This window comes from Marmota marmota, unplaced genomic scaffold (genome assembly GCF_001458135.2).
Source record: "Marmota marmota marmota unplaced genomic scaffold, marMar, whole genome shotgun sequence".
NCBI classification, from domain to species: Eukaryota; Metazoa; Chordata; class Mammalia; order Rodentia; family Sciuridae; genus Marmota; species Marmota marmota.
In genome coordinates, this window is record NW_026000108.1 from 3,625,490 (window position 1) to 3,652,540 (window position 27,051).

The 27,051-nt window shown below is 54.2% G+C and overlaps 1 protein-coding gene across 2 annotated transcripts in view; it reads left to right on the forward strand.

The window, feature by feature from the left end:
• Afap1 (actin filament associated protein 1) overlaps window positions 1-27,051 on the forward strand; it is a 74,021-nt gene that overhangs the window by 13,074 nt on the left and 33,896 nt on the right. For both annotated transcript variants that reach the window (XM_015481923.2, XM_015481922.2), the window contains exons 4-8: window positions 6,414-6,625; window positions 9,858-10,037; window positions 16,552-16,647; window positions 19,228-19,309; window positions 25,346-25,495. In XM_015481923.2, coding sequence (XP_015337409.1) covers window positions 6,414-6,625; window positions 9,858-10,037; window positions 16,552-16,647; window positions 19,228-19,309; window positions 25,346-25,495 — 720 coding nt within the window. The remainder of the gene's footprint in view (window positions 1-6,413; window positions 6,626-9,857; window positions 10,038-16,551; window positions 16,648-19,227; window positions 19,310-25,345; window positions 25,496-27,051) is intronic.

Here is a 27,051-nt window from a genome sequence, read left to right on the forward strand (position 1 = left end):
AGATGTCCTAGATCAATTAGGTTTGACATTAACAAATAACATCAACCAAAATGCACCCACTATTATGACTAGACAAGGTTTTAGGAAATGAAAAAGATTAGAAAAACAAGAACAAGGTATAGCAGCACCAATACAAATAGATCAACGAACAGACAGACATGGGTTGGATTTTCAGAAAGGGCCACTGAGACAATAAAAATTACTTGGAAATCAGAAAGTCCAATTGGGAAATGTAAGTTGGCTACGAGGCCCAGTGAAGTTGAAAGTCTGAAGATTGAGAAATCTAATATGTTGAAAGGTCCCCCTTTTCCTCTTCAGCCTGTGCACCTCCTCCCCCTGAAAATGTAGACTGACAGTTGGTTCCTCCTGAGGTCACTGGAGACCAAGGCCACAGTGGCCGTAGGAGGGCAAGGGCTGCCTACAAGAGCAAGTGCCTCTGGGCCAGGCCTCCCCGGGATTGGGTAGCTGGTGACTGTGTCCCAGGGTTCCTTCCCTTCTGCCAGAACCCTTGCAGGTTTCTCTCCTGGCCAGAGGTAGCCTGGACCGTCGCAGTCAAGAAGAGATATGACCTGTGTACACAGTACAGACCTGCTATGCTCTTATGTTTGGCTGCAGATTTAGATTTCATTTTCATTTTTAGTTTTCTATTTCCCCTCTCCTCTTGCCCTTGCCCCTCTCTCTTGTCAAGGAGCATAGTTTAGAATGTCATTCCTGATTTCAGGGGGTACGGGCACATGTGCACCCAGTTCATTGATACAGCTCGTGTTTGGGGATCAACTTGGCCTTATAGGCCTGCTGTGAGCCATAGTGTGACAGGTACAGTACACCTACCCTTGGGTGTTCAGGGTCACGTGGGGCTTTCCTGTGTCCTTCATCTGATCCTCAGAGTAGCTGCGAGAACGACAAGATGATCTCAAATACATTGAGTCTCCAGGAAGCTGAGCGAGTTAGAGTATTCCTAACTATAGCCCATATGCCACGTATCCCTGACTGTGGGCCATACATATACCGTATGTATATAGACCAGCTTTATGCCATACATTTCTAACTATAGCCAGGCTGGCTTTGCCGGTCTGGGCATCTCAGAGCCTGAGCAGGTCACCTCTTCATTCAGAGCCTCCCAGCCCACCCAGGGGTGAAAGCTGCAGTCTTCATGTGGCTCCCGTGGTCTGCAGCTGCCACCCACCCCACCTAGCACAGCTTCTGCCCCCAGCGGTGCCCCCGCCCTGTGTTTCTACCTCAGTCTGGGCCTCTGCAGGGCTGTGTGTAGAGCAGGCAGATGTATGGGGAAGCCCTTTGTGACGTCGAGGGCACCAGCCCCAGGCGTCCAGTGTGGTCATTGTTACCACGAGCTGATGCTGAAGCCTGGGAGAGCAGCTCCAGACACCAGCATGTTTCTGATAGACTCTGTCTGGACACATCCTGTCCTCTAGAGCCCACCTGTTTACTGTCTGTTTCTTCCCCACTAGAATTTAAGACCAAAGCAGGTGAAGAGCCTCCTGTGTGTCGGGTCGGGTGTGTGAGCGCTCACACACTTGCCGATGGCAGCTCTGGGAACTCCTGGGCGTCGTTCTCTTGGTTTTCCAGGCTGAACTTCTATTTCATTTTTTTTAGTATTTATTTTTTAGTTGTAGTTGGAAACAATACCTTTATTTGATTTATTTTTATGTGGTGCTGAGGATCGAACCCAGGGCCTCACATGTGCTAGATGCATGCTCTACCGCTGAGCCCCAGCCCTTCCATTCCGTCTTTTATGTGTGTGTGAAATGCCTCCTTCTGTGCCCAACTCTGTGCTCAGAACTCCTGAAATGAAGAGAAGCACAGCCCTATAGTTAGCTTCCCATCGCTGTGATGGGGCTCCTGAGGCAGTTGACAGAGGACGGGGCTGTTTGGGCTCACAGTCTAGAGGCTCCAGTTCCACAGCAAGTGGCCCTACTGCTTTGGCCTGTGGCAAGGGCGGCACATCATCGCGGGCATGCGTGGGCATGGCTGGGACACAGACCTGAGAGAGGTACGGTCTCCCAGCCCCCCTCCAGGTCACACGACCTAAAGCTCTCCCATCAGGCCCCACCTGACATGGCACCCTGGGGACCGACCTTGAATACATGGGCCTTGGGGGACACTCATCAGAACACAGCCACGCACTGCTGCTTGGGAGCCGTCCTCTGCCTTCTCTTCATAAAGCACAGCCAGGAACCAAGAGAGGCCTGGCGGCTTTCTCCTCTCAGCTATCAAAGCCAGAGTGTCATGGTGAGCTGCCCCTGTCCTGCTTCCTTGGGGGTGACACAGAGGAGAGGATGCTGGTACTTGCTCCATACTTGCCCCTTGTCTGTAGTTTGTGCGGCTCTGATGGAGGGTTGAGGGTGAGTGCTTGGGTGATCCCAGTGAGGGAGCAATGGCCGTGGACAGCCATGGTGCCAGGCTACTGCAGCAGGCAGGTTCCCGGTCTCTGATGGCCGGGTGTGCCAGATGTGCACATTGCCATTGCTTTCCTGATACTTCTTCTGGGTTGAGTATTTTATCTTCAAAGAGAACAGCTTATCGGAGCATCCCATATGAAGGGTAGACATCCATGTAGACTGTCAGGGCTCTCCCACGAGGCCTCCAAATGTGGCCCTTCCTGCCACGTTTCTGTGAGTATCTGAGCCCTGCGCAACCATAACAGAGGGCATCAGTGATTTTTTTCCCCAGTCGGGTCTTCCTTAACTGGTCACAGAGTGTCCCTGACCTGGCTGTGTGGTATAGAGCCCCAGCCAACCACAGCTGGCTCCTGGGATCCAAGCCACTGTCTGAGTGCTGGACACCAGCAGCCCTGGGTGAGGAGTAAGGGCCAACTTTCTCGCCACTGGGCAATGGCTGGGATGTCCGTGGGAACCGGTCCTCCCTGAGGCTCTGTTACTGCTTCTCTCTTTGTTTCCTGCTGGCTTGGCTGAGTTTTTCTAGAAATGACTCAGTTCTGCTCTCAGAAGAGGTCAGTGAACTTATTGTCTTTCTCTAACTGTCAGCCTCAGCGCATTCCCAGAGATGAGGCAGGCTCCTGGGGACATGGTTTACCTTTTACTTCAAAACCAGGAGGTCTGCTTCCTGTTTCAGCTGCCACCCTTCAGGGGTGTGGCTTGGGACAGATTAGTTACCTTTGGGTGTCCTTTTTCTTTTTCTCCAAGTGAGACCCAACTGGCCTCATCTCCTGCAGCTGAGAGCACCAGTGAGGGCCTTTGTAATCTGGAACACGCCCTGTCCCTTCCCTGCTCTGCCTCAGCTTCTGCATGTCAGCATGAACACAAGAAAGTGCTGCACATGATCTCCGAGGGAACGCGTCATGGTTGTCCCCTCGTGTGGCGAAATTGTTCACTAGTTCTTCTTTTTTCCTTTCCGTATTCACACTTCACTAGCTCTTCTCTTCATTTGTTCAATAAGTATTTATTGAACATGATGGTCCAGGAAAATAAGCTGAGATCTGAGGGATTCTTGGTTTTCCAAACTTAACATGATGGCGTCCACGGCTGTCCTGATCTGGCTGGACCACAGCAGGGCACGGAAGCTCTGCCTGCCCCCTACCCATCCTCGGTTTCATGCCCTGTCACTTCCCTTCACTGATGGGTATTTAAAAAATACAATCTATTTATCAAAAAGGCATAAGATTTGAATATATCGTCAGTGATTCCCACAAGGTGAACAGTTGCCCAGGTCAGGGTGGAATCCGTCACCCTGAAGCCTGCCCACCCTGGTCTCTTCCAGTGGTGGCACAGGAGCACAGTCCTCTTGCTGTCCTGGAGGCTGCCGAGAGCGGCTCGGCCCATGCCCTCTTCTCAGGCTCGCTCGAGACCTCCTCCTTCGGCTTCCGTCCTGTTGGCCCCCTCTCGTGCAGGGTCTGGATGAGAAGCTCTCTCTTCCTGGGTCCTGCACTCGTGGTTCTCACTCCCTGCCTGTGATAATGTGGGTCACGCTAGGTCGTCAGCGTCTGCAGCCTGCCAGGCGCTCTGGCGGTGATCTGCAGCAGTGGTGGGCACAGAGCAGCCGACAGCCAACAGCTGCTGAGACTCGGAGTGTGGCGGGCCTAGGGGAGCTGAGTTTACCTAAGTTGCAGGGTTGGTGGTCCCTGTGCTGCCGTGTGACAGGGGCCGATGGCAGGCCCTGTGGTGGCAGGGGTGGAGAGTTCTCAATCCTCCCTGCTGCCTGTGGGAGGATTGACAGGAAGCAGCGCCCGAGGGCCGCCACTCTGCCGCTCTCCATCTTCCACATGATTACCAAGCCCTCGGCCTGTTTCCTCAGCATGTCGCCCACAGGCTCTCTGCATGGACCTGGACAGAATGGCAGGTGCCTCCCCTGGGCCCCGCCCATTCAGGGCTGTTGCTAGGGTTACGCTGTCGGTCTGGTTCTTGCCTCAAATCCTCCTTGGCTTCTTTTCACCACTGAAAGTTCACCTTCGACCATTCATCTGTTTGTCCCAAGTATTGATTCTTTGCCAGAACACTGAAATGTGAACGTCACCACTGGGTGCACTTCCCTGTTGTAGTGACAGGTGTGCATGTGGAGGGTCTGTGGTCGGGAGCTGCCACATAGGAGCTGAGCGCCCCCTAGCTTTGAGCACGGGAATGTGGAGACGTGGCGAGCCAGCCTTGGGCCGTCTGAGCTGTGAGCACCTTGAGCGCAGAGCGGACTGGACTGACGATGCCCCTGTGGGCTGTGCACGTTGTGTCCCTTTCGTGGCTCTGCCTTTGATCATCACACAGCACATGAGAGAGGCATGGCCTTCCTAGGTGTCAATCAACCTGCTGACAGCAGTCATCAGGAAGCTAGAGTCACCCCTGAAACCTGACCCCTTGCCTCGTTTGGATTGCTTCTCCCTAATAAAACCTGGTTCGAGGCTGCTCTTCCTCTTTCCTGCCTGCCTTGCCTCCTTGGGGGAGCTGGGTCAGAGGAGCCGTTACAGGACCCAAAGAAAAAGGCATTTCTCTGTCAGTGTCACTATTTCGTGCAGCCTAGTTCTCCTGGAGTGGCCCTGACTGGCTTCGTCGTGGGCGTGACAGCCTGTGTTACGTCTTGTGGCCCATGGCACTGCCACTGCTCCTCCTCATCTATCAGTCCTGCTGCGTCAGGCATCCTTCTTCAACTGTGTTGGAACAGTGAATGTGTCCCTGGTGATCCCAGGGTTAGGGTTCATCAGAAGTGAATCGACACTGCCTCGAGCCGCTCACCACCCAGCATGGCTGCGTGAGGATGCATGGAAATGGGAACGTTTGGCCCAGTGTGCGTGGAACAAAATGCCGTCTACTGGGCTGCAGGGGCTCTTAGACCACAGACTTTACTTCCCCAGCTCTGGAGGCTGGAATTGCTAAGATTGGGGTGCTAGCCTGGTGGGTTCTTGCAAGGGATTCTGCCTGGCTTGTGGGTGCTGCCTTCTTTTTTTATTTATTTTTTAGTTTTAGGTGGACACAATATCTTTATTTTACATTTATGTGGTGCTGAGGATCAAACCCAGTACTTCGTGCATGCTAGGCGAAGGCTACACCACGGAGCCACAACCCCAGCCTGGGTGCTGCCTTCTTACTCCTTTACACGAGGGCGTGGTGCGGAGGCCCTGGGATCTCTCTCCTCCTCCTCTTGTGAGGCCAGTGCTGTTGGAGTAGGATCCTGCCCTATGACCCCATTTAACATTACTTGTACCTAAAAGTTCTGTCTCTAAATGCAGTGACGTGGGAATTAAAACTTCAGCACCTGGATGCTGAGGGTTACAGGCTGGTGCCTGGCTCTCAGCTTTGGTACTTGGGGAGGGCCTGCAGGAGGAGGTGTCTGTAAGTCAAGTGCTGAAGGTGCGCACCCTCACCCACGTCAAGGCCTGAGGGTGCGTGGAAGCACAGCAGGCTGCGCCTGTGCAGAGGTCTCGGGTAAGGGACAACATGATGTCTTTGGGAAACTCAAAACAACCTGGTCTGTGTTAGTGTGTTTCAGAATGAGGGGACTCCATTGGAAGGGTGGGGAAATTCCTGTGCAGTTCCAAGGGTGACTCCGGGGAGAAGAGGCCTTTAGTTGGTCCCTGAAGTCCAGAAGGGTCTGTGCATGAGAGGAGGCCAGTGGCAAGAAGGTGGTGTAGACTGAGGCTTTACCAACCAGGTGTGGGCTCAGGAGCCAAGGCCCTGTGAGCCAGAGTGCAGGGGAGGCTGATCTCACCAGGCAGCTCCGGGCCCTGGGAACGGTGGACAGGTGGTTTGAGAGAGAGAAGTTGGAACACTTCAGTTTGAAACCTTGGGTTGAGCTTCTCTCCTGGACTCTGGAGAGTTATCTTTTTTCTTCAGAGGCAAAAGCTCTTTTCTCATGAATTCCTTGGCTGTTAGAAGTAAGAGGATGTGCTCTGAGCCCGAGGAGAGAGCATCCAGGGTCGGTTCCCTCACTGTGCTCCTCTGTCTCTGCAGATTATGACTCGGATGCGATGAGCAGCTCCTACGAGTCCTATGATGAAGAGGAGGAGGAGGGGAAGGGGAAGAAGACCCGGCACCAGTGGCCCTCAGAGGAGGCGTCCATGGACCTGGTGAAGGATGCCAAGATCTGTGCCTTCCTGCTGCGCAAGAAGCGTTTCGGCCAGTGGACCAAGTTGCTCTGTGTCATCAAGGACGCCAAGCTGCTGGTGAGGTGCTCCAGTCAGCCGCCCTTAGAGCCAGAGGGCACAGAGGCCCAGGGCACTGTGACACCAGCCGTGGGAGGGAGGCGCTCCCCGGCAGCCCTGGGCCCACCAGGAGGAGCCGGGGAGCTAGCCCCAGTTACCGTCCCCAGGGCTGCCCCTCCTGTCACTGGGCTGTGCCTGCGGTTTGTGTCAGTGGAAAGGCACAGTTACAAACTTGCCAGGAGTTGCAAGATGGGTTTTCTCATTTGTAGTGAGTCAGTGGATTCCTCAAAGCCAGGTCACGGCAGTGGGGTGGGGAGGCCGTTCAAGGCTTGGGGAGGGTGTGCAGAAGAGAAAATTCTTCTGGAAAGCTTAGGGCCAAGTTTTTTTTTTTTAAACCCAAGCACCAGAGGAGCGGAATGGAGTGAGTGCCAGACGCAGGGTGGGAAGCACAGCCCCCATGCCTGGGTGTTCTCCCTGGGGGCTCTGTGAGGAAGTGGGGCCCCCTGCCTGCCTGGGGTGTTTCCTCCACCCCTCCCTGCTCCTGGCTCCTCCCTCTCTCCCTCCCTCCCCTCTCCCTCCCTGTAGAATCCAAGGTTGCTTATCAGATTTATGAACTATAGGGTATGTTTTTACCTTTGGTTTTTCTTTAAAATTAAACTTGGGGAAAATTACCACTCAGAGGTGTGTCATTAAAACAGAAAACCTGGAAATTTTTGTTTCATGTTTAATGGAACAGATGATCCTTTTTTTTTTAACCCAATTTTATCTGTGAATTGTGAGAGTCTTAGATTCCTAGGACTATGTTTATTTTTGTTTATTTTTTAAACACTGAGAGTACATATTTTTCCACATGTGTGGCCTGAATTTCTCCCAAATTTAGACGTGCCAAAAATGCCGCCCTTGGGAATTCCAGAGCACGGAAGAAGCAGGAATGGCACGGCCCTGCTTATGCTCCAGGCCAGAGGCTGCAGGCTGTGAGTGTCACACGGACACAGTCAGCGCTCACCCCACGGGGGAGTGTGGACATGGTGCAGAGCCTCTTGGCCACCTGTGGGTTAGCAGTTTAGGGCCCTGGTTCCTGGTCCCCTCCGTCACCTCTCCACTGTCCTCTTCCTCCTCTCCTTTCTCTGCCATTTGGTCTCCTGCAAGTTTCCCTCTCCATGCCAGGATGATACTTGCAGTACTAGAGCTTAGTTATAAATGTTAAAGAAGAAATTAATGGAGAACCAGCATGGTCTTTGATAAAATGCAAGATCAGAATTAGTTATTTTTATTAGGAAACTTTTTCCATTCGGAAATAACCTATGATCCAGCTACTTGGATGACCTAATTGACATTAAAAAGCTACAAGGATAGAAGCAAGTGACTTCCAAACTTCGCCTGTGCTGAAGGCTGTAAACAGAAATGAGCGCCTCCCTGCACCCTCGCCGTCCTCCCACACACATACCATTAACACTCTGTTGAATCTTCCTCTGGAACAGTTAGGTCTTCCACCCAGGTGGCTCTGGGATAGCACTGTGGTGCGCCCAATCCCCCTTCAGAACTGAACACTTGTTTCCTGGCCTGCTGGGAGGGTCACTGAGCCCTCTTAGAAGGGGTCCTCTAGCCGGAGGTCGAGCTTCCTTCCTGGAATCTGTGCGCAGGGCCGTGTTCAGCCCTGGGGCAGCTGCAGCAGGGCCTTGCAGTTCCCGCCTCCCGCGGGTCCCTGAGGCCTCGTATTTGAACTGCATGGCCTCCCTGCCAGGTCCTGCTCCACCCTTGGCCCCAGCCAAGTTGCTCTTAGGGGCCACCTTGGTAATGTCCTGTTCCAGAGGCAGTCTCTCTGGGCCAGTCTGCCAGTCACTAGGCTGCCTTTGTCATGTTGCTGATGACTTACTCACTGCAAGGCATTAGCTTACAGAAAAATACAAACTGTAAACCCCTCATTCCTCCACAGGCTGTTACTTTCCTTTCCCATCTTTTTTTACATTTATTCAAGTGCAAAATTCTGCTAAATGGTGAGCACTCACAGCAGCCTGAGGTGGGCCATTCTGGAGTTTCCTTTTCCCATCTTAGGCAGGCTGCCATCAGTTGGAAGTTTTTAAAGTGGATCTCTCCTTACCCCAGAGTCGTGGGTTTAAGACAATGAACCAGGGAAGGACTCTAGAAACTGCTCTGAAAGTTGGTGCCTGTTCCTTGATTCCTTACCAACAATGCTGTGTCCCCATTAAGAGTGCAGGCCCTGCCCTTCTCCCTGTGGGCTGGAGTCCTGTCTGCACTCTTCAGTTGTCCTGTTTGGGCAAGTCACTTACCCAGTGGAGCCTCAGTTTCCTAATCTGCAGCACAGACAGCTGTGAGACATGTATGAAGTGGCTCTTGTAATGTGAGCACCCAGTGCCTAGTAGCAGGCGGAGTGCTGCTGATAGTGGGCTTTAACAATAACGCCAACAGTGAACATGCCTTACGACATGGACATGGGACCATATTCCATATTAACAGAGCTAGGACCCAGATATCTGGCCTCTGGGGCTGTGTATCCCCATTAAGAGTAATGCTTGGGCTCTAAGTGCCACAGTTAAACAGAGAGGGCAGGCAGGCAGGGGCTGCGGCAGAGTTGGTTCTGTTATAGATGGAGAGTAAGCAAGAGCGACGGGAACCTGTCTCAGTTGTGAGGGACTCAGTGGACCTCGTGAACTTTGTGATGTAGGTGGAGCAGCCTGCATTTTGGCTGCTCTCACACACTAGAGGGGCAAACTCAAGGCATAGCTGTCCACCAGGCACCCATGTTGATACCTTTACTAAAGTGACTCGCCTGCCTTTCAGAAAGGGAGGGCCATGGCCAAGCAGCACAGGCCACAGGTGTCACGTTATTAGACTGTGGCTCCATGCTAGGGCTTTGCTATTGCACCAAATCTGGTAGTGCACTTTCCACTTTATTCTTCATGTAAATGTAAGTGCTTTTATGTAAGTATATCCACTTAGTGAAGTAAGTCCACTAGAACATAGGCTCATCCCACTAGGAACATTTTATTTCCTGCTGAAGCATGTTCTGGATGCTTAGTAAACCTTTGCTGAATTAGCAGGCACATCCACCAGCTGGTGTGAAGTGGTGCATGGGTTTGACACCTGCTGGTCTGCAGCTGCTGAGCGTCTACACTTTGGGATCAGACCCCCTGAAGCTTGCCTGTGCTCGTGGTTTTATTATGCTGGGTTTTATCAGTGTTTCTCTTCAAGCCTCCTTACCATATACATTGGTTTGTTGTGTTGAATGCAGTGCTATAAGAGTTCCAAGGACCAGCAGCCTCAGATGGAACTGCCTCTCCAAGGCTGCAACATCACCTATATCCCAAAAGACAGCAAGAAGAAGAAGCATGAGCTGAAAATCACCCAGCAAGGCACCGACCCCCTTGTCCTCGCCGTCCAGAGCAAGGAGCAAGCTGAGCAGTGGCTGAAGGTGGGTCGCCTGGTGACTCTGAGCCATTCCACTTCCCATCCTCTTCCTAGATCTTCTTTTATTTTGATTAGTTTTTTTTTCAAGCTAAAAATAGATGAAGCTGAATAGTTCTGTCTTTGACAGCTGGGTACGCTATTCTATCAGAGTCCCTCTTCATGTGGCTCCCATCTCAAGGAGGCCATCTGTCCCCATTTGCAGATTGCCCTAGGGAGTTCTCTTTTATTTTATTTTCTATAGTTTCACTTCATTGTGTCTGGATATGGGTTCCTTTTTGTTTATTCTGCTTGATACATGCTGAGCTTCTTAAATTGGTAGATTGTTTGTCATCTTTTGGGAAAAATTGTTCAGACCTTTTCCTAAAAGACAGCTTTACCCCATCCCCACTTCCTTGAGACCGTGTTTGATTTTGTCCTACCATCTCAAGTTTACTTCTTATCCCTTCTTTGTATTCACTGTCCTGTTTTCTTCTTCTTCAGTCTGGCTTGTTTTCCTTGCTACCTTCCAGTTCACTGTTTCTCTCTGACAGTTTCTAATCTGCTGTTAAATTTGTTTTGTTCACTGTGTTTCTAATGTTGAATATGGCAGGCCACTTTAATGAAGTAACGTAGGCTGGGTGGGTTATAAACAACAGAAACAAGCAAGCCAGCGGACAGTGTGTGGTGTCTTCTTTCCCTCAGCATTCCCTCAGGTGCTGGAGCTGGGAGTCCAAGACCAAGGTGCCACAGATTTGGCGTCTGGAGATGGCTGCTCTGCAGTGGAGAGCTGTCTTCTCACTGTGCCTTCACATGGTGGCAAGGGCAAAGGCCGCTCTTGGAGCCTCTTTTATCCGGGCACTGATGCTATCTATGAGGCACCACCTCCCAGAAATCCTGTCCCCTATCATTTATATTGTTTGCAGGTCAAGAACGCTACAGGTAGAATTGATCTCTCTCTCCCTCCCTCCCTCCTCCGAGGGAACTTGTGTCCTGAGTCTGGTGATATCTGTGTATGCTTCCAAACCATGCTGTCCCTTGGCATGCCTGAACCATGACCATAAATGACATGGTTGCTCATGTTTCAGACTTTCACATAAGTGGCTTCACACCCCGCTGTCCTCCAGGGCTCTTGCCACTCAGAATTTTCTCAGCCATCCTCGTGAGTGGGACCTCTTTGGGCATCTACGTGCCACGAGCTCTGTAGAGCATGTCCTCTGGCTTTATGCCTCAGTTTCCTTAGGATGGGACCCTCACGGGGCATCTCTGGGCATAGGACGTGCACACCTCTGACATCATGGATTCTGCCAGGTTGCTGTGTCGTTTGTGCAGTTATGCTTCTGCCTGCCACAGAGAGTCACCTTGGTTTTTTCTGGGTCCCTGCAGGGTCTCTTGGTGCATGTGCAGGAGACGGAAATGCCCCTCCTGGTTCAGGCAGCAGTAGACGAACATGATCGAGATGAGTTTTTCAAGTGGCTTTGCTGGAATCCTCAAGGATCACACAGGTTCCCTCGGGCATCGCTGTGTGGGTCCCAGGTCCTGTGCTCTTCACAGACAGGCCTCCACACTGGCCCAGCACACACCTCTCTGGCCCAGACTTGCCCACTGTGCTACAAGTGGAAGTAATGTCACAGGAATTGTTAAGGAGGAAGTGGGAGAAAATGACTTAAATGCACTCTTGAAGTATAATAGACAGCTAGAGCATGAAAACATGATATTGTTCCTTGCACCCCGCCAGGTCCCCATGGGACTCTACCTGGCTAACAGGAGGCCCCATGCCACGGGGGCCGTGGGTCAGCCTCAGCCGGTGCTGCCTGCATCGTTCTAGCTCGTGGCCCAGGCTGTAGATGTTTTGAAACAGCTTTAATATAACATTAAAAACCCTTTAACAAAGACACACATGCTTCTGTCAAGCACAGGAGCTGGAGGCGGGTGGCCTTGGAGGCCTGGCCTTGTGCTCTTGAGGGATTCCTGCCAGAGTGGTTCTTCCTGTGTCTGACTGGTGTGCGTGTGTGTGTGAGTGTGAGAGAGAGTGTGCGTGTGTGTGTGTGTATGAGTGTGTGCATGACGGTGTGTATGCATGTGTGAATGTGTGTGTGCATATGTGTGTGACTGCGAGTGTGAGTGCAAGTGTGTGTGCATGAAAGTGAGTATGTATATGCGTGTGTGAATGTGTGCGTGTGTGTCCATGTGAATGTGTGTGAGTGTGTGAGTGCAAGTGTGGGTGTGCATGAGAGTATGTGAGTATATGTGTGAGTGTGTATGAGAGTGCATGTGTGCGTGAGTGTGTGAGTGCGAGTGTGTGCGTGTATGAATGTGTGTGAGTATGCTGTGAGGGTGTGTGTGAGAGTGTGTGTGTGTGTGAGCGTGTGTGCAGATGCTGCAAGCAGGAGCCGTTGTGCAGAGGTCAAGCAGAAGACAAGAGCCAATCTTCCCAGAAGCAGAGTGGTCAGGTTTCCTTAAAAAATGTGCAGAGATTGTGTTTCTGGAAAAGAGAGTTCAAGTTAAAAGCAAACAAAAATACCGCAAAACATATAACAGTTAGTTTTTGGAGCATTGTGACTTTGCATTCAGATGCAGTTCTCTCCAGTATGTGTTGAAGTCCTCACAGAATGTGGCTCTCTAAATAGAGCTACGTTGGTGCAGCGCACTCGCGTGTAGTCCTCCTGAGGCCCAGGGTGACAGAGCCTCTGTTTGTTCTTCTGAACTAACCCTGAAGGTGCCTTTGGCCTTCGATGGAGAGCCAGGGGGGAGGACACTGACACGAGGTGACCTGACTTCTTCCACTGAAGTGACTCCCTGGCCTTCCCACATACCTCCTCCGAGTCCTGGGCAGGATCCTTGTTGTTTCTGGGGAAGACGGTCTTGTGATGGCAGGAATGCCCCCAGTTGCTGTCTGGGTCTCTGTCCTGCCGTGTGCCTCCCCCTTCCCAAGCACTGTGGGGGACATGGCTCCCCTCTGCCAGGAATTTCAGTTCTGGCTGGGAGAGGGATCAGTGGCTGGACAACAAGGCAGTGCGGTGGCCAGCGTGCGCTGTGTTGGCTCCTCTGTGTGGCTCCTTGAAGGCTGTCGCCAGGCACTGGCTCTGTGGCCGGGCCACTTCTGCCGCCAGCAGCCTGGTGTGGGAGAGCTGGCTGTGCCAGGGAGCAGCTCCCTGGAAGGCAGCCTGGCAGGGCGCTATGCAGGTGGCTTTTTTTGTGCCAAAAACAGCAGTGTTTTCTCCTGTGAAGCTTTCAGAAGTCAGTGCAGAGGACAGGGGGCCGTGTCCCAGGCTCTACCTGCCTGGTGGCAGCCTTGTTTCTTTGGCTTTTCCTTCCTTCATTCCTTTCCCCGTAGAGATTCTCAATCCAGTTTATTTTTCATTCCCTCATTTTTCCCCTTGACCAGACTTTCAGCTGCTGTCACATGCTGGCCCTGGAGCACAGCTGAAAGGACCCAGCCTCTGTCAGGGAGCGCAGTGTGGAGGAGACTCAGGCCCAGGAGCATGTCCGGGAAGAGCAGTCCTGGCCCTCTGGGGGTGTGCGAGGGTGGCCACGCCACGTGGACCACAGGGAGGCATGGTAGTGGGCTTTCCATCCCTGCGCAGACAGCTTAGGGGAAGAAAAGTGCTAGGCTTGGGTTGCAGAGGCTCCAGCCCGTGCTTGTCGCTGGTGGTCTGCCTTTGCCTCTGGGCCTGGTGAGGCGGAACAGCATGGCAAGGGCACACAGTGAGGCAGCTGGGAAGCAAAAAGGGTCCCAACATCCTCTTCAAGGGCACACCCCAGTGACCTGACTTCCACAGGACCCGCCTCCCAAAGGTCTACCCCCTCCCAGGAGCACCGGAGCCTGGCGATCAACCTGTAGCATGTGGCCTTGAGGGACACTAGTGCAGACCATGGCAGGAGGCCAGGCAGGCTCCCTGGAGTTGTGGGAGCCTGAGGCTGAAGTGTAAGAGATGGGTTCTGTTTGGCTGGGAGGAAGTGTGTGCTCTCCCCAGGAGACCCTGGCCCTGGAGAGGTGGGGGAGGGGATAATGGAGCAACTCTGCTGAAGATGCTCTATGTTCTTCCCCATGGGAAAACCAGGAGGAGACAGAATACAGACCTTCTTGGTATAAAAGCTTTTGCAGAGATTGTAGGATTTTGCAGGTTCTGGTTTGGCGGCACCGCTTTTTAGTGCAAAAGGAGAATTTGTCGGGTTCAGGTTTATGTGCATAGTTGAAACCTGGTTCCTTTCTTTGGATCTGTGACTGGGAAAGCACAGAAGTCACTTAGCACCTGTGAGGGAGAGGTACTGGGCAGGGCGCTTCACATCCTTGTAACCACTCTGTTTTCTCTGTCACTGCCAGGGTGTCATCTTGTGCATGTTCAGGTTAGGACAGAGAGGCTCAGATTGAGTGGCCCAGCCTTGCGTGCACAGCAGGTGGAAGAACTAGGAGTAAACTAGGAGCTCTTGTTTGGCGGAAAAGCTCAGGAGCTGCTTCCCTAGAAAAAGAGTCTTGTCTTTAAATCAAGTAAAAATGTATCTTGTCAGTTGAGGATTTGGTCATCACGTGGGCAGGAGGGCACGAAGACCCGCCGTGGGGTGGTCAGTGTGGAAGAGGGAGGAGCAGGGAGAAGCTGTGGGCGGAGCGCCTCCGGGTCCTACTCGAATCTCAGAAATCACCAGGAGGAGCGATGCCGCGAGCCCTCTGGCTGCCTCCTCACTTTCTTCTTCCCTGTGCCGTCCACTCCTGAGACAGCTCGGGTGTGGACGCAAGTCACCCTGCGCTCTGCACATGAGGCATCCGAATAGCAGAGTGCCTGGGGACACATCCTGCTTGTCAGCTCCGGGCCAAGTCCAGCCCAGTGTGACTGCAGGGCATCTGTGGAGGCTGGTGCCCGGCCACTGCCCAGCTCTCTGGGGCTGGCGTTCCTTTCTGCCCAGAAGCAGCTTGGCTTGGCTCCTGCTGCAGTGTAGATCCAGGAGGAACAGGCGGCTTCTGTAAGACTTACCTGCTGACTTGTGGGGACAAGAGCGTGTGAGTTACACAGGCACGTGGTTCTTGTTTCCTTATTCACCTCACGTCCCGTGACGGGCCACACCTGGACGTGGTATGAGCTTAGTTGTGATGGAGAAGCCAGCAGGTGGCCATGAGGGCCCCTTGTGCCAGCATGGGGACATGGGCTGGTGATTCCTACTCTCCACCTAAGTTGCAGAGAGGCTCACCGTAGCGAGTGCCCATGGTCACAGCGCGTCTGTGTGGTGAAGGAGTTTGGGTCAGATGCTGGCTTGGGCATCTAACGTGCAAGGTCTCGTTTCCTCTTCATTTAGCCGAAGTCCTGCAAGACAGGTCACCTTGATGCCTTCCTTTGTGTTAGTCAGATTTTCATCACTGTGACCAAAACACCTGACAAGAGCAACTTAAAAAGGAAGAGTTTCTCTGGGCTCACAGTTGCACGGGTTCTGTCCCAGGTCAGCGGACTCCATTCCCCAAGCCGGAGGTGACAGAGCATCCTGGTGGAGGGCATAGTGGAGGACAGCGGCTCAGCTCCTGGGACCCAGGAAGAAGGGAGGGAGGGAGAAAGGGAGGGAGGGGGAGAGAGAGGAAGGACAAGATGTAGTCCCCATGGGCCCACACCCAGTGACCTACCTCCTCCAGCCATGCCCCTCCTGCCTCCAGTTACCACCAGTAATGCATTCAAATTATCAATCCATCACATGAATTAATTCACTGATGAGGTCACGGTGCTCATAATCAGCTCACTTCTGAACATTCCTACTTTAACACCTGAGCTTTTGGGGGACACCTCATATCCACACCATAATGATGAAACTGAGGCTCAGAGAAGCTAATTATCTCCCCCATAGCTGCACAGCTCGTTCCTGAGGGTCTGTCCTCATGTGTCTCTGAGGAGGTAGGCCTGGCCAGGCAGCAGTGTTCTCAGACCCTCCCCGTGAAGAGCCTCTCTGCATTTTACTCTGTTCAGAGGGCTGAAGCCTTTAGTAGGAAAAGGAGCACTTTGAGAAACCTTCCTTTGTGCATCGGCTTCCTCCAGCCTTGCCCCTCCCATAATCGCCGCCTCCCTCCCAGGGAGTCTTCTCGTGGGGTCGGCTGGCTCTGGCTGTCTGCCCAGCTCTCGCCTTCTTGCTGGAGCCCCCTTCTCTCTGCTCCTTTGGGGCTGCCCTCTCTGCTGGCCTGTGTGGCACTGCTCAGTCTCTTCTCCAGCCTGATTGCAGCCGCCTGAGCTGAGGTCGCTGCCCACCTGCCTGTGGAAGCTCCGTCCTTCATTCCCTGCGGCTCTTGAAGCTGCTCACTCCATCTCATCTGCCTGGGGACCCTGGTTCATGCCCAAGTCTACACTGTGCAGGGCCCTTCTCAGAGCAGGAACTCTAGCGCACTGTTCTGCTCTGCTGCCCTGGGACCTGGGACGGTCCCACCGGGTGAGCCAAGGCGCGAACATGTGCGGACCTGTGTCTGTTCAGTGCCAGGTGCTCCTGGCCCTCCAGCTTCCCTGCACGCCGTCGGCCTTGGTCTGTTCACCCCTGGTCTGGCCTCCGTCCTGAACCTCTGCTTTCCACAGGTGATCAGGGAAGCCTACAGTGGCTGCGGTGGCCCTGCGGATCCTGAGTGTGTTCCACCGCCCAGTGCCCCAGTGCACAAGGCAGAGCTGGAGAAGGTAAGGGCGAGTCTCTCCAGGAACCGGGACTCGTGAGTGATTTGGGTGTCACTCCAAGTGTTTGGGTTCTCTTAAAATGTCTTTTTATTTTTAATTGAGACACACTAATTGTATATGTCTGTGCATGCTGTGTGACCTTTCAACACTAGTAGACAGTGTGTAACCATTGAGTCAGGGAAATTGGCGTGTCTGCCACCTCAGACATTTGGTATCTTATTATACTGGGAACATTCAAATTGCCTGCAAGCTTTAATAACACTGAGAATTTCAGGGCTGCAGTTGGAAAACAGATGCAGTCCTGCTTGCTGTCCTCTTCCGAGTCTGCTCTGGACAAGGCTCCAGGGCCTCGCTTGCTGTGGACGAGCTGTGGAACCTTAGGGGGTCTTGTGCAGAGCCACGGAGCTGTTGCCTATTGTGACATGCAGCAGGCACTTCACAACCTGCCTTCCCCAGGGTCTAACCCCCAGGCAGGCGGAGCTCACCGCCCCTCTGCTTCTGCCAGTTTTCTTGCTGGGAGGAGTACAGGGCGCAGTAGTTGGTGTGTAGCTTGTTGCCTGTGCACGTCTTCTTGCCAGAGGTGCGGGGGGCACCCTGTAGTGCCGCGTTCCTGCTCTGATGTCCTTGGTCTGCACATCACTGGAACTGTTCCTGGCTCTGGCCGTGGAGTCGTCCCTTGCAGCTGTGTCCTAGGAGCGTCCCAAGCCTGCCTGCCGAAGCCCCAGCCAGGGGACGAGCGGATCCTCCTATTCTCTGTCCTTGTGTTAGGGTTCTCCAGAGATGCAGAACTGAGGGGTGTGTGTGGAAAGAGGTTTGTTCAGGGGTGTGGCTCCCACAGCTATGGCGGATGCAAGTCCTGATGTGCATGCTGGACACAGCAGAGGCCCAGGAGTGACATGCAGGCTGGCCCCCGGCCTCTGCTGCAGCAGGCCCTCTAGCTCAGGCAGGAGGCTGGTCTTTTCATCCTGTCGAGTCTTCACACAATGTGTGAGGTCCACCCACATCAGGGGGACAGCCTGCTTATACGAGTTCACTGATTGGATCACCCAGGAACGCCCCCTTCCAACCTGACACACAGTTAACCACCTGGTATTTTAGTAGAACAGCCTGTTGCTTTATTCCTGACTATAAACTCTTACTGTATAACACTGAGAAAGTTCAGAGAAACGTAAATAGCAGGAAGAAGTCACTCAAGTCTGCCCCTCTTCATGCCCTCCATGGCATTCGCCAGGTTTCCCTGGGTGTGTTTCTTTTACATTTCGGATGATCTTGTGCAGTCAGGTTTCTTACACGCCTTGTTTCCCACCTGCCTGAATCTGGCTGGCCGGCTCCTAGGTTTTGACATTCATAACAAGCAGCAGGGTTCTGCAGTTTCATCAGCTGGATGTGACGCTTTGCCACCTTCTTATCACTGAGGTAGCTGTGCAGTCCCCTCTCCCCACAACTATCCCATTTTTCCTTTTTCTAGACTGCTTAAATAACGTGGTAGTAAGACCTTTTGCATAAACCTCTGCTGCTTGTCTGCCTATTACCCGAGCACAGATTCCCAGGAGCTGAATTATTAGCCCATAGGAGGGAGCTCTGCTAAGTGTCTGTCCCACTGCTAATCCCGTCACTTTCCCCGAGGCCGTGGGTCTCACTCCCGCCAGTGCCTCCCAGCTCCTGGTGCACTCCCATCAGAACTGGTGACGTGCCTTTCCTTAGCTTGGCCTCTGGGCTGCGTGGTGTGTTCCTGGGCAGCTGCAGGTCTGAGAGCGGGGCAGTGCTGGCTCTGGTACTTGGAGCACTGGCCGGGTGCACAGTAGGAGCCTGCTGCATGCCACTACTTTCGTTACCAGAGTTCTTGCTGGTTTCCTTTTTGTCTGGCTGGCCAGTCTCTGTGGCTCTGGGGGTTAATGTGGAGGAGCAGAGACACCCATTTTGGAAGCCATTCCTCCTCTGACTCCACAGGTTCTGAGGAGGGATGGAAGGGTCCAGCTGCCACACTGTGGAGTCCTGATTATGCTCATGACATCAGGAGATCAGGCCTGAAGTAAACAAGGAGCCTAGCCCCACTGTTTTATTTTGGTGCTGGGGATGGAACCCAGGACCCCAAGCTTTGCCAGGCAAGCACTTGACTGCTGAGCCACACCCCCGGCCATGGGAGGTTTTGATAGTAATTTCTCTCTTTCTGTGTTTGTTCTGAATACATTTGTTACAAGTAAATACTTGACATTTACCCGATTATTGGCAAATGACAGGGAAAAGATAGATGAGGGATTATTTACTCCTGCAAAGAAAATATGGCTTAGTGAGTAATCCTTATACTTTTTCATGACTGTAAGAAAAAGTGATTTGAGTGGAGGGCAAGGCACGCACATGTGTCAGTACACCAGAGCCACGGAGTGGTTCTCTTGGTTGGTTTGCATTTTGAAGCTTCTGCAGCTGCCTGACCAGCAGGTCTGTGCTGGAGGGAAGCCCCGGCTCTCTGCGCTGAGTGGATCCCACCACATCTGACTTCCTTCCAGAGGCTTCTGACAACCCATCAGCGTCGCCAGAGCCGTGTGGCCTCTAGGAGCAACCTAACCCTCTGTGTCCTTACAGAAGCTGTCTTCAGAGAGACCCAGCTCAGATGGGGAGGGTGCTGTGGAGAATGGCATCGCCTCGTGCAACGGAAAAGAGCAAGGTGAGCCCCACCTGTGGCCGAGTGCAGACAGGGGGAGGCAAGGGCGGTGGGCACGCAGTGACCACATGGTGCTCTGGGCTTCAGCTGCGGACACCCTGCCTGCCACAGGTCATCTGACAGGAGCAGGGCCCTGTGGTCAACCTCAGCCAGGGATCACCTTCCCATCCTGCCAGCCCCAGCCTGGGCAGTGCCCTTGTTCATAGTGCCCAAGTGTATTTTGAACTGATGGTTCCTGCCAGCCTGCTTCCTTGCTAGATCTATTGCTGAGACGGATTTGTACCAAGGAAGGGCTGGCATCTTGCTTGAGACCTTTGGGGAATGAATGGGACCTCGAGTGGCTGCCCCAGCACTACTTTCGCTTAGCCATATGATCAGGAGCAAGTATTCCCTGCATGAACTTCAGTTTCCCTGTCTTTAAGACGAGGAGACCAGAATCTGAAGTCTTTTTTAAAAAGATTTTCTGAAAGATCTTTTTTGTCTCTGTGCTGATCCTCCTTGCGCTACCTTATTTCTGATTGGCGTGTTCTGTGTGTATGTAAAGGACAAGGGGGACCTGAGATGCCCATTTGGGAGCTGCTGTGCCCCTGGCTCCCCAGGTTCTGGGAGTGATGGAGGGTCCAGTGCCGCCCACACTCCCTCAGAGGCTGACAGCATCCTGCTGGTGCTCAGTGAGCCCGGAGACCAGGCCCGAAGTACACAAGGGACCCAGCCTACCCGCCCGTGACAGGGTTCTGTCAGAGTCAGTCTGTGATTCGCCCCTTTCTGTCTCATTCTCCACATCTGTCATCCATCACCCCATATGTTTAATACCCGATTTCTCCCCAACTGCTTTCCTTTCCTTATTTTGCTCTATCGTCCATATATGAGAGAAACATTTGACCTTGACTTTCTGAGTCTGGTTTATTTCAGTCAGCATGATTTTCTCCATTTCCACCCATTTACCAGCAAATGCCATCATTGCATTCTTCTGAAAATGTTTTTATTTCACCTGCATTTACGTTTTATAAACCGTGGTAGAACACATACACCGTAAGAGCAGCCATTGTGACGATCCCTGTGCATAGTTGATGGCATTAAGCGCATTCTCACTGCTGGGCAGCTGTCTTCGTCCATCCCCAGAACCGTTCCATCTTCCCAAACTGAACTCTGTCCCCGTTAACCCTGGCTTTCCTCCCTAGAGCTGACACATGCAGTGCTGCGTCTGTCTCTGAGTTCCATGGCTCTGGGGCTGTGTCCTGTAGTGACTGGCTGTTTCACTCAGGGTGTGTCTTTGTGGTCAACCCAGAGTGTTGCTTGTGTCAGAAGTTTCTTCCTTTTGTCACATCGTCATCACACACTATGGGGGACCGGGTGTTGAGCACCCCTATGTGCGCATGTTAGAACAATGTAATTTGGCCACAGTTCCTCTGCCTCCCTCCGGCCCCTTGCTCTCCTCTGCTGAGGTACCTTTCATCTCATAGATCCCCACTTTCCTTTCCTCTCTCCTCTCCAGCTTCCACGTGAGGGGAGCACGTGACCCTGGGCTGTCTGGGGTGGGCTGTCTGACGTGGGCGTGTTTGGCTTTAACATGATGTTAAGGATGTTTCCACCTGTTTTCTGGTGTCCTTTCTTTCTAAGACTGTGAATTCCATCCTAGGAAAGCACCACATTTTGCACATTTGTCCACCGGTCAGTGCACCGGGCTGCTCCTGCTCTTGGTGCTCCTGAGCAGGGCCTCTGGGAACAGTGTGCAGGTGTGCACGCCGCTCTCTCCCAGCTCAGCTCTGCCCATGGCCTGCAGTTCTGTGTTGGCAGACGTCTCTCAGGCATGGAACCATCACCACCGTCAAGACAGGACGCTCCTGCTCCTCCAGATGTCCTGTGCGTGCCTTTGAGCCACCTGGCACTGCTGAGCTGCTTCCTGCCCTGCAGGTGGACCCCCTTCTGGGTCCCCCTCCCCATTGCCATCTGCTTCCCTGCTGAGGCGGTGAAGATGGCTGCAGGGGGCGGTCTTCTCGGGGTGGCTGTGCACGCTGGGTCTTCCCCTTCCCCACTGCAGAGCCGCTCTGGCTGTGCTAGGCAGGTGGACCTGTGCCTCTTGCCCCTTGGGCACTGATCCCAGTGTGGGTTGCCAGGCCATGAGGAGTCTCACCAGTCTCAGTGTTGTCCCTTCTGCTCTGTCCGGTCCCTTCTCTGTGTGGAGTGTGACTGTGGTTTCCCTAGTGACTGGAGGGGGCCGAGCAGTTTTCCTGTGTTATTGGTGGTTGCTGTAACTCTGTGAGGTGTCTTCTCGGCAATTTCTCCATGTTTTTATTGGGTTGTTCACTCCTATTGAGCTTTGAGGGATCTGTGCTTGTTCTGAATGCAAGTCCTTTGTCAGGTGTGTGTTTTGTGCAGCTTTTCTGCTTCACTGGCTTTAACGTCCTAGGAGTATGCCTGGAGGTGAGGGCCGTGACTTGTGGTCGGGAGGGAAGCCTCCCTCCACAAATCCAGGTGACTCTGCTCTCCTAGAGCCTGTGACCCAGCTGCCCAGGTGCCCTGTGGGGTCAGTTGGAAGCAAGGGTGCCCTCTCTGGTGAGAGGCCGGCCCGCAGCTGTAGCAGCTAGGCTTGAGGACCCTGGTGCCCTGCCGTCAGGACGTTGGTGCCACCAGGTTCTCATCAGAAGCTTTCGTGGTCTGCTTTTGCAAGGTGGCTTACCAGCTGGGTCCCCTCTGTGAAGCTTCTCAGTGAGCGTGTTGTCTGTGTCCTCCATGGGTGCTGCCTATGATCAGGACCTGGAAAGCGGTCTGAAGTTTTCCCTGAAGTCAAATGACCTACAGCCTCCGTGGTCCAGCTTAGCTGTGTTTTTGTTTGCTTTTTGTTTTGAGGCTGGTCTAACCATGTCGCCTGGCTTTTTTCCCTACTCCTGCGTCCAGCCGTCTGCTGGCCCAGCCAGGACCGCAGCCCACCACTGGGCTTGGCCCCTGCCCTGCTGTTACACTCCGTGGACGCTGCTCAGCTGGTCTTTCTCTGTCTGTTCTTTCTTCCCCGATGCACCTGAGGGGCATGTGGATGGAATGGCGCACCTCTATGACACGGGCAGGGGAACACTGGCTTCTCCTGCCCTCCTGTCCCTTTGTCATGCCCTTCTGGCCTTGGGACTCAGAGAGCCGCCTGCTGCAGCCACTTCCTTTTGCCCAGCAAGGTGCTGTGGGTGTGGCAGACACTGAGGAAACGGTCACCAGAGGGGATTAATGGCCCAAATACACCCCTCCCGTCCTCCCTCCACTCCTGGCTGCATCGGAAGCTTCCAGCTGAGCCTCCCTCACTGGCCGCGTGTGGTTTGCAGACATCTCTGTATAGTTGCCTGAGTGTGAGGATCTACCCTGAAGGTGGCACCAGACTCGGTGGTCGGATCGGGCGCCTGGCTCACTCGCCAGCTCTTCCTTCAGGGCAGAGTCCTGGTGTTTAAGACGCCAGTGCATGTGGCTTGTGGTGAGTGGGTCAGCATTCTGTTGACACTGTAGCTGACATGAGCAGAGAAGATAAAGGTCCCAGGGCAGTGCATAGGGAAGCAAGCACATCCCCAGCCTACTCTGCCTCCCCCATCTGCACGTGGGTCGGGGTGGACTCAGTGAGTCCGTAGTCCGATGGCACTGTCCCACCCTCTCCCACCAGCCTTGACAGCAGAGCGCCTAGGTCCCCTTCTGTGGGATGACGAGGAGCTGCCTGGCTTTGTGGGTTTAAGTGCACGGAGTGGCCTTGCTTCCATTGTCTCGGTCACTCTTGTACCCACCTACCTCCACACTATCTGGACCCTGCACTTCACCGCTGTGCGTCTTCAGTGAGTGGGGAGTTCTGGTTTGTAATTGTGCTAAATTCTGCCTTTTGTTTGCTAAGTGGCCTCACGAAGTTCTTGATGGTTTTTTCTCATGTCCCTACACACTTTGGCTTTTCTTCCAAGGATGGCCTGACTTCTGCCTTTGCAAAAGTTAAGCAGTAGGTATTGAAGGAACCACAGATGTTAATTATTTTCTTAGGTCTTTGTAGTCAGAGCAGCAAGCTCTTTCCCAGCAGAGCCCATCGGTGTCATTGGAGTGACTGTGAAACCCCAGGCTGATGAGACGGACAGCGAGCGCTGTGCCAGGGAGAGTTGCCTGCTCATGCTCTGTGAGCCTGGGACAGGGTGGGTGCCTTCTGGGTGCTTCGCTGTCCTGGGCCACATGTCTTTGTGGAGCTCGGCTGGAGTAGGTGATGGCGCTGGATTGTCTGCGGAGTGTGTGACAGCAGCGTGGCCTGCAGGGCATGTGAGATGCCAGGGTGGCCTGCAGGGTGTGTGAGACAGCATGTGCCTGCAGGGTCCGTGCCATGGCAGAGTGACCTACAGGGCTGTGAGATGGCAGGGTGGCCACCCATGGTGGCTTTCCCTTTTTGTTTGGTCCAACTGACATGGAATGATCAGCCTCTCTTCCCAGGTCGCAGGTGGCCACCTTCTCTTTGTGTCCTCACACGGGCCCTCTTCCGTGCCCTCACCACCAGGATCTCACCCCGGGATCAGGGTGGTCTTTCCTGATGCTTCCCTACAGGCCCACCTCCCCGTGCCGCCCCTGGGGGTCTGAGCTCCCAGTGACTGGGGCACACTCAGCCCGCAAGGCTGGGTTCCCAGTGGCTCTGCTCACTGTGGCACAGCCACAAGGCTTGTCACCATCCTGGAGAGGGACTGAGGAGTAGTGCCAGTCCCACTGGGCCTGAGGGCAGGTGTGAGTAGGGGAGGGCCAGGCCCGAGGTGGGAACCTGTGTGATGCCCCCCGCCCTGACCACCTCACAGTGGGCGGCAGAGGAGCAGCAGACGACTGCCTGTTCCCATGGAAGAGGGCCTCTGTGGGTGGAGGGAGCTGGGGCGTGTCCAGCAAGGATCGCCACAGGCTCCTAGAGGGCTCCTCTCTGCCTTATCCTGCGTGCTGTGTGCTTGTTCCTTTCGGGGGAGACAGGAGCCGTTGGCTTTCCTGAGGTCCTGAAGGGTGGCTGCCCAGAGGCTGACCGAGGGCTGGGCGGGGTGCTTGGCCTCCGTGCAGCACAGGGGCCGGGCTGTGCTGAGGGTGGCTCCAGGGAAGGCCTTTTGCCCTCGCAGGTGCATGGTGCCCTTAGGAGACTGACTGGGCCAGCCCACCCTTCCCGAGGACTGTTGCTCACATGCCTGTTCCGATTGCTGCCTGACCCCGTCCCTACAGTTCTATTAGAGGTCACGGACAAGGCCTGAGGGTAGGGGGGGTGTAGGTGACTGAGCTGAGCAGGGGTAGGTCACCAGCTGGTGGCCAGTTGCCCCTCTGTGGTGGGAGTCAGTATGGAGAGAGAGCTGCCCATGTCAGAGCTGGCTGGAGCCTGTCTGTGTGGCTCTGCTGACACTTTCCCACCTGTGGGTCCAGGTTTGCCAGGTATTTGTGTTTCAGGAGAAGCTTGAAATCTTTTTATGCAAAACGTTTGTGAATTTGTATATTAACCCAATGAAATAGAGCATCCCAGCTGAAAGGCAGGCGGCGGTCTAGAGTCTGGACAGGGCAGAACGGAGCAGGAGGGCAGGAGGTGCCCAGGGGGACCCGGGCCCCTCTGTTCCCTGCGACCCGCACTTCGCCTGCTCCTTCTGCTCCGCTTCCCCAGGCCTGCAGCCCGCATCAGCAGCTGCTCCTCTTGCGGGCAGCCCTTTCCTCTGAAGTCGGCAGGACTCCTTCCTTGTTACTGAGCACTCGTCCTGAAGTCCACCACCAGCCACTCTCCCACAGGGCCCTGTGGTTCCTGCCACTGCTTGGTGCATGTGGACACTTGTGTGTGTGCGCAGACGTGCTGCTTATGCTGGACACACGTGTGGCTGTGTGTCCTCAGCCCTCTCCAGGGTGCAGGCTTCCGGAGAGCAGCTCTGTGTCCTGCTTTGGCCACAGCATCTAGACCCCGGTGACATAGAGCAGGTACTTAAGCGTGCCTGATGAGCCCAAGTGGGGGAAGAAGACACGAGGTGATTTAGGCTTCATGTCTACTTTTTAAAGTTAACATCCTCAATTAAAACAAGCTTTTGTTGACAGTGAAGAGGAAGAAAAGTTCCAAAGCGGAAGCCAAGGGAACCGTGTCTAAAGTCACTGGGAAAAAAATTACCAAGATCATTGGTTTGGGCAAGAAGAAGCCATCCACCGACGAGCAGACATCGTCAGCCGAGGAGGACGTCCCCACCTGCGGTGAGCCTGGTGCAGCGCCCTGCTGGGGCAGCTCGGTTGCCAGAAGCAGTTTTATTTATGTTAATGGACGGTTTTGCAGGGGGTTGGGATGATTGCTAAGGTTCCTTCAAGAGTAAAATCCCCAGCTCTCAGGCCTGTGAGGTTGTCCCACGACCCCCTCCAGCAGCCTCAGGCTAGAGCACACATGTACTGCAGTGGGCAGAGGCGGGAGGGCAGAGAGGGTGGCGATGGAGTTAGACCAGTGCTCTCTTGTGCCAAGGTATAGAATCACACCTCATCATAGTGTCACAGGTCCCTGGCCGCCCGACTGGCTCTTCCCTCTGGCCCCATCTCTGGGCAGCTGCGTCTGTCAGGGTGGGATTGAGCTTGTGTGTTCAACAGTGGGCCAGAAGGCCCTGCCGCCTTGGCTCGTGTCTAGGAGCAGGAGAGGGGACAGTACAGGGAACTGCAGAAGTGAGCTTGCCACGCCCAGCTGTGGTCAGTAGTGCTGGGCCACTGCAGAGGCAGCCAGGGCCTCCCAGGACGTCATGTGGGCTGGGCCAGCCAGGGGCCAGTGGAGGCCTCCGGGAAGAGGAGGGCTGACTGTAGGCAGCCCAGCCAGAAGAATGCCTGGCTCTCCTAGGAGAGCAGCTCCCAGCTGAGAGGTGGTGTTTGCCTTTCCTGGTTGTGGTGCTGGACTGTGCCCAGAGCCTGCTGCCTGCTGGGTAGGGAGTAGGGCTCTAGCACTAGCTGCACCCACCGGGCCCTTTGCCTGTGGTAAACCATCACCAGTGGTGGGCCTCCGCTCAGCTGCTGCTGCTGGGCCGTCAGCTTCCGCCTCCCTTCACTTCCTGCTGCCCGCCCCTTTCTCCCCTTCCCTCCTTGAGCATGTCACATCCAAGGTCTTGGGGGCCTTTGAGGGTAGCAAAAGGGCAGCATGTGGGTCCTGCCCAGTGGGCCCAAGCTGGGCCATGAACACGGAGGCAAAGGTGCAGCAGCTCCCATGTCTTTTGCAGAAGGAGCACCACGGCAGGGGCAGGAGCAGGAGGGTGGGCAGGTGGGGGCCAGGCCAGGCAGCCCCCTCCGAGCTCCCCCCGGGGTTCTGGGGCGTTGCCTGGTGTCAGCTTTTCATGGACAGAATGCAGCCCTCTGGGCAGTGGCTGGGAAGGCCTCACAGGGTTGCAGGAGCTGTCGCCGCGTGTCCCGTGGGAGTGGGAGCCACAGCCTGTGAGGTGGGTTGGGGAGACCGATGACGCTGTGCAGAGACGGTGCCCAGGAGTACAGTTGTTGTCCTTGTCAGGGCTGCTGCAGACAGAAGCCGGGCGAGGGACACTGCCGTTCTTTCCACCCACAAGGAAAGAACTTGCCTGGATCAGCCAGGTGGGGCAGAGCTGTCACCAGGGGTGGAGGATGGTGCACAGGCTGGTGACGCCATGCAGTCCTCTTGGAGCACTGGGGAATTTCCCCTCCCATCAGTCCTTGCTTGCAACAGGATGGGAGTTAGGGGTTAATTGTGTTTGCAGTGTAAACTGTTCTAGGTCAGTGGAGGAAATAGGAATTCTTTTGTGAAAAGCAGT